The sequence below is a fragment of the Bacillus rossius genome (genome assembly GCF_032445375.1).
Source record: "Bacillus rossius redtenbacheri isolate Brsri chromosome 4 unlocalized genomic scaffold, Brsri_v3 Brsri_v3_scf4_2, whole genome shotgun sequence".
NCBI classification, from domain to species: Eukaryota; Metazoa; Arthropoda; class Insecta; order Phasmatodea; family Bacillidae; genus Bacillus; species Bacillus rossius.
The window spans coordinates 45498753-45506324 of record NW_026962011.1 but is presented as its reverse complement, the minus strand read 5'-3'; the positions used below and the strand labels follow the sequence as shown (position 1 = coordinate 45506324).

General features: G+C 36.6%; 1 protein-coding gene across 1 annotated transcript in view; it reads right to left on the bottom strand.

Moving 5' to 3' along the window:
- LOC134541844 (juvenile hormone acid O-methyltransferase) overlaps nucleotides 1–7572 on the bottom strand; it is a 29613-nt gene that overhangs the window by 2442 nt on the left and 19599 nt on the right. Inside the window, exons 4-5 of the mRNA XM_063385541.1 lie at nucleotides 2390–2522; nucleotides 204–351 (exon numbers count right to left, since the gene is read on the bottom strand). Coding sequence (XP_063241611.1) covers nucleotides 204–351; nucleotides 2390–2522 — 281 coding nt within the window. The remainder of the gene's footprint in view (nucleotides 1–203; nucleotides 352–2389; nucleotides 2523–7572) is intronic.

Below are 7572 nucleotides of genomic sequence, written 5' to 3'. Positions count from 1 at the left end.
TTTTCGGCGTTAATGTATTTCGTCGTTGTGGTACACAGCAGTTTTCTAAAGCTGTCGGCGTTGTAGTCAATTTGGTTTTCGGCGTTGTGGTGCGTCCCCAGCCCGGACTCCCAAAACCGTGCCTACGCCCCTGTGGTAGGTAAAGCCCGAGCCAACCCAGAAACAAACCCCGGACCGGTGCGACGGGGTGCCGCGCGCCTCACCCGTCAGCTGCTGGGTGCTGCTGTACTCGAAGGAGCAGGGGCGGCACTCGCAGTGGGTGACCTTGAAGCCGACGTCCCTCAGCATCTTCCCCAAGGTCGCGGCGGGCTGCGGGTTGTACTGGTACGGGGACACGAACCTCAGGAAATCCTGCGCACATTTTCGGGTTTCCGATTCCCATCGGTCCGGTACCCAATTACAACCTCAAGATTTTAAAAAAAAAAAAAAAAAAAAAAAAAAAAAACGTATTCGCGTGTGGGTAAAAAAACGGAAGGCGTCCTCATTCTGGAAAGTCAGGGAAGTTGAAATATGAAAGGGAAATACCATGCTCCAGTATGCCATCACTCAGGCCTTGAACACTTATTTTTTCTTTCAGATGGTGTTTTAGTGCATAGAACTAGTGAAGCTATATGGACGGAGGCTGCATTGTCTTTATTTCTTTCAGATAATTGCAAGAAAACTTGAATTATTTAAAAAAAATTGTAATTTTGGACATGAAAAAATCAGGGAAAGTTTTCTACAGATTTCTGTGGACACCCAGAAATGTTTCGGATCAAGTTTCCAAGTATTCCCTTTATCCTGTATATGCATGGATCTTGTGGAACGCGATGTTTGCTGTTTTAATTTAGTTCGTCGAAAGATCCTGGACTCAAAAAAATCTTTTGATGTAACAATGAATTATGATCGTAAGTTGAATGCGAAAGAAATTTCAACAAGACCTGACACACACACACACACATATATATATATTTTTTTGTATTTTGATATTCGAGTTTGTTTTTTTTAGCCAGGATCTTTGGACGTACTAAATTAAAACAGCGCGCATAATATAAGTTACAACACGTATCAGAACCGTTCTACAATGGCAAGGAAACAAAAGACGTATCTTACGAACATTGTATCACGTCTGCTGCTCCCACAATGCTCGGAAACGTAACAAATAACAACCATTAAGATTGCATTTCAAGATTAAGAAATATTAATTACATTAATAAATACCTATGCTTCGGTATCACAGCACGGGCATTATTTACATATAAAATTAAAATAAACGCCGAAGTAATAACAAAACACAATATATTATTGTACTTGACATTTTTTTTTTAACATATTTCTAACTTAAACAAACATGGTTACCACCGCAGACAAGTACTGGCTCATATTGGTCGCACGGAGGAACGTAAACGGAAGAGCTCAGCATTACCGAGCTGATCCGTACGGGTCCGTCTCCGTTTACGTGTCATTGTAGAACGGGCCTTAAAGGCATGGAAACTCGTCTCCGAGGCGGAGCATGCTATTTCAGAAAGACTTCTTAAACTACCCTTAAGCCTAAATAATCTTCCAAACGAGCATCATAAAGTATATCATCCAATTTTGTTGACCTCCCGAATAGTTTCAAGGATCTTAGCGGAGACGCCGATGCAGCCTTCCGTGAAAGAATGAGTCGCTCCCCGTGTAATCTTCGAGGTTTTTACAAGCGCAAATGAAACAATGGTCAGTTGCTGCTGTCTGCACCCATTAATGTCAGTCAATTACTGTCAGATTATTAACCTGATCGCGTAAAATTTTACAATTTCCTAAACATACAACGTGAAGAATTCGTAAACGCACACCACACACATGGTTCGAAAAGTATTTCTTCGTTGATACGCTAGGTTGTGTCAGCGTCGGAAGAATTCGGACGGAATCCCACTTTTCGGTTTCTCACTGATTGTAGCCTTGAAATTGAAGGATCATTTTGGTTAAGTCTGCATTGGTGGGTAAAGGATACATCCTCACTATCCACGCGTACAAAGGCCAGAGAAAGAAAATTAAAAAAGAAAAAAAATAAAAAAAAAATAAAAGAAAGGCTACCTATAGCTTGTGTCTTAGTTCAGTGAAATGAGATGAATGAAATCCACAGTGGAGAAAATACCGAGTCGAAGGTAGTATTGCTGGTGGGATTCTTTATTAAGAAATGTAAAAGGTTATTATTTTATACGTTTTTTTTTAACGCGTTGAAAACAATATAGGGCATGTGTAATAGGTAATTTTGTCACAAAACTTAGTGACAAATGTTAAATCTTCTTATTTAATGATTTTATCTCGCTTATTACTCATAATCTCCCGTATTATCCGGATTGCCTGTGGTCCTAGTTAGTTTGGATGGGCGAGGTTTGGCTGTAGTTAAGTGCTGGCGTCTCCGCACCTGCGTGTACGGTCTCCAGAGGGACTTGCTGGACATCACTTCGTACATGGTGAAGACGGGGCAGTTGGCGAGGAACACGAGGAGAGCCTTCCCGCCGGGCCTCAGCAGTAGCATGATGTTCCGTAGGGCTTGCCTGCAGCACACCGCAGTACACGTGTCAACCGTCGACGTCGCACAAGCATTGCGGTGCGGCAAATCACAATACCTACTAGAAATATATGTGTATGTGTTTAGTGTGGTCTATTATACACACACATACATATATATAAACAGGGACGCAACAACAGGGGGGGGGGGAAGGGTATTTTGCCCCCCCTCTGAAACCTTGAAGTGGGGGCAAACGGGGGGCAAAGAAAGTGCTGTGTAATCAATTTTTAGATAATAAAACTGCTTAAATAGCACCATTTTCCACCTTGAAATAAAAATTTTCCCGGAGGAGGACCCCCGGACCCCGCGCCTCAATAGGGGGATCGATGATTCTTTACAAAAAGGTATTTTGCCCCCCCCCCCCCCCTTTAGAAATTTAGTTGTTGCGCCCCTGTATATAAACTATGTACAACAAGGAAATAAATTACAAGCTGAAAACAACATGAATTTTTTCCGAAGGAAAAAGTATATATTTAAACACGACATACATAGCACACAACACACAAATAAATCTACGAGAGAAAATAATGGATTGTTGGCAGCACTCATTTGGGAAAATATTCTGACGGACAGATGAAGTCAAGTTATAATCGCTTGCTAGCTCCGTGGCCGGGGCGACGGAAGACTGCTATATCGGAAGACTACCATAATGACAGTATTCCGCCTGGCCTCTAGGCGGAAAAGTACCATTACGGAAAAGTGCCATACGTCCAAAGGACGAAACGGAATTCTGCCATATGTTCTTACACCCTTTATGGAATGAGTACAGCACCATTGCCCTCGAAGTAGTGTATACAATACTCGGTAGGTAGCGCTGTCAACCCTCAATACATGTGGTACCTAGTATTCCATTCAGTCAAAATTTCTTATACATTCTACGGAATGAGGAAAACGCCCTTAATCGTAAAATTGTAATGTAACTAGCTTCATAGAATTTACATTTTTGCACACTGGAATTATTGAAGTAATTGGTATATCATTATTGAATGAGTGCAAAGCCAACGCAAATATTCAAGGATTTTTTAATGTAATGTTTTCATTATTAGGGTGACTGAACACAAAAAAAAACTCAGACATTAAGGTTTATAATGTCTATAATAAATTATTTAAAGTCTACAAAATGTGTTTTTAAGATGCTGAAATGCGAGGAAAATATTTTTGTGTAGTGTAGTTTGTTAGCACAGGGAAAGCAGCACAGGCGCTCTAGGGGAGATATAGGCTCGTACATAGAATGTTGATGGGCTTTGCACAGGCTTGCAGTCTTTATATTAGAAAAAAAAATACTTTGCGTAGGTAGCATATTATCCTGCTTCATTAAAACTGTCAGGTAAAATTGAAATACAGTTTTTTTTTTGCCTTACAGCACCTATAAACGAATTATGACATAAAATAACAACAAATACACATTAACACAATACATACAATGATACACATCAATGCGACAAAACATGAAACAACACAACACACAGATAGATGAAGATTGATAAAGTTTATGTTAATCATTTTGTTACTTTGGTTTTCACAAAAATCCTAAACCGAAACTAAAATGGTGTATACAAAATAAATATGTAGATTACAAAAGTTTTAGCAATGAATATTTGTAGATTATTGCATAGGAGTTATAATTTTTTTACACATTTTATAGTTACTAATGGTTTTAAAAGTGTCACTAATTCTGTAATTGCAAGTTGGAATTCTTAAATTCTTAATCCAAACCGAGTCATTAAATCTGAAACCAAAAAAAAAGTTGTAATAAAATGTATATAACAAAAAGTGCATCACTGATCAAACGTCTAATAAATATAAAATGCAAATAGGTTATATAGGAATGTAGCATATTAAAAATAATTTAAATGCCTTAAATTTTTAAATATTTAAATTTAAGAACTTTTTCTGCATACTTTCAATTCTTTTCTAATTAAAATCATTTGATGCAGAGAAAGTTTTAAATTTAATAAGACCTAAAGATATTCAATTGTTGCTAATAGTATTGTCTACATGTTGGTGAAAAAAAAAAAAAGCTTGGCATCCAATATAACTCGAAGGTCTTAAAATAGGACACCACGTTTAATGTAATTAATTACTATGTGATAATTCTGATTAATTAAATTAGTTTTTTGACTAAAGGTTATACAATAAATGCTATCGTAATTCAGAGACGTTTGTTAACTTGAAAATCAGATCCGGACAGCTGAAATATCTTGCTGAATAGTTTCACAAACATATTTCCCAATTATACTTTTTTTCATCACCATCTTTTCTTGATCAATTCGGATCACAGTTGGAATATCATATATTAAAGAGTAGTTGAGATAAACTACTAGTTTGCGGAACACCTAATACCATGAAATTGCTTTTGCAAATTTGACTGAAAATCGTCTATTTGTAAGATAATTAAAACATATATACCACGCATTGCTTGACGAGGCCTAAACTTGATAATTTTTTTTTTTTATAAAATTATGTTTGAAAGTATCAAAGGCTTTGCTAATGTTAAAATGAATAGAATATTTTATTTACATATGGATTTATATTGGTACACACACATATATAAAAAAACGTGCGTTAAAGACGATGTTACTGATTGAAAACTATGTGGTTTTACAGATATAATATTGCTAGGAATAAAATTCACGTGCCTATAAATATTTTTTCGTCGATAACTTCTAAAATACTACATAGCTAACTAAAATTTAACTGTCAATAATACTTCAAGAAAATGTATACTGATAAATTCAAATATTTTATGTACAAAAGCAAATATATATAGGTTTTAGCTATATTTATATATATACATATATACATATATATATATATATATATATAACTGTCAATAATACTTCAAGAAATATGTAAGTACTGATAAATTCAAAAATTTTATGTACAAAAGCATATATACATATACACATATACATATACATATATATAGGTTTGAACTATATTTATTACATGGTGTAATGATAATGCTACAGTTATTAAAAACTAAAAAAAAAAAATATTTTTTCAGAACTCTGTTCCCTCGGAGAAACCCCCGGAATGGCCACCGCATGGGGAGCTCAAGAAAAGAAACGGGCTCCCCATTTGGAAGCCACCTAGAAGGTTTTTTTCTGTTCCACCTACCGTTTCTTTGGCAGCCTGACTTGTTACAAGGGATTGTATTCCTACCAGAGAAAATGCCACCATTTTGTCTGGGCAATCCGCCTTGGAGAAGCCGGGTTGCGAACCCAGGTCCTACAAGTCACAAGGCAGGCGCTCTACCACAGAACCAGAGTGCTAGAGCGTATACTTGCAGTTTTCTTAACACTGACATGTTGTTCCACGAGTTTACTGTAGTTTCATGTGTAATTAACATGTGCAGTAACATCTAACCTCGGTAACGAACAAATGTATGTATTCTTTTGATCTTCGTTCAGCATGGATTATGTAATTTAATAACAGTGAAATATAATTTGTATAACTGAATGGTGAATTTGCAAAACAACTTAAGTCACATTTTTGGTGTTTGGAGATTATTGCCTGATCGTGAAGCAATTGCAAAGGGCTACAGTTTACTAGTAAAATGACTTTAGTCCACGTCTTTGTTGCGTTTTTATCTGCTCCTGCATTTTTATCTTTATAGACAAAACAACCTAAGTCCCGGACTTAGGGCGCGGTTACACGGGACCCTGAACTACTTCAGGTGAACATGTTTAAGTAAACACGTTTACAAACGCGAAAGTGTACGGTTACACGGTAGTTGCTGAAAAGTGTGTTCAGCTCTAAAACCGATTGTCCACTGTCAACGAATGACTGTTGTTGATCTTCTCTATTTTGTATCCAGAAAACGCGGGATTTTCTCACTTGTTTATACAGTATTATCAGCAGAAATGTTATGATTATATTACTCAATATTTTTTTTACAAATCGGGAATTCAAACAACATACACAGTAAATTTTTTAAAACTTATTTTTTATTATTTTTGAGCGAGAGTAGGTACCTATCTCAGTTTTAAGATAATTAATGTCAGGATCAATTTAAAAAAAGTAATATAATTACCTGTTGATTTTTTTTTGTTGCATTCGGTAACATATTACTCTACTTGTGCCAGGATACTTTCCATATTGGATTTCTGAAAAGGACTGTTTATATTCTAAACAGCCAATCAGAGGCTAATGTAGAAGATATGTCGATCTGAACTACTTTGCCAACCTGTTTAAGTTAAATGGGAAATGGCCTCGAACGAAACATGTTCAGACTGTGTGTAACCGCACTCAACAGCTGAACATGTTCACTTGAAGTAGTTCAGACTCCCGTGTAACCGCGCCCTTAGGTCGTTTAGACTGTGAAAAATTTTTTGATGTGAGAGTAAGCGTGGTTGTGTGGACACATATGCCATCTACCTTAAATAACTGGAACTAAATGTTCTGACACTTGTATGCTATCTGTTGACAAATATGTTCAGCTCAATGTGAACGAAAATGTTGTTGCAAACGTGCGTGTTGTGAAATAAAACAAAAGTAAGTTTGCAGGAAAATGGCGTGTTCTAGCAGTAGTTTGAAGAGTTATTTTTAAGAAGCTATTAACAACAATGATATACGAAAGAAGGGTGTCAAAAGGACTGCTGAATACAAAAGAAACATTATAAAAATGGCTAAGGTAAAAGGTTTGGAACACAAGAACCATGTAAACAAGCTTGTACCAGCTAGATGCACTGGACAAGAATGTGGGTAAGTACATAGTGCTAATAAGTTGTAAGAACGATACTAAATAATACAGTAAAATGAGAATACCAGAACACTCGCGGTCTTGCAATTAGTGAGAAATGTTAGTGGTGTTGCCATCTCAGGAAAACGAACTGCAGAACATTACATTTAAATCAGTAAAATGTTTCTCTGTGAATATAGATGAAGACAAAATAAATTTTTTACCTTCAGAATAATTTATTAATAGATGTCCTGAAAATATAATTAACAACACTGACGTCGTCCGACCGAAGGCCACCCTAAAGCCCGACCTGCAACCGCCAGTATCCAACCCCGCTAACGGAACGCGCCCC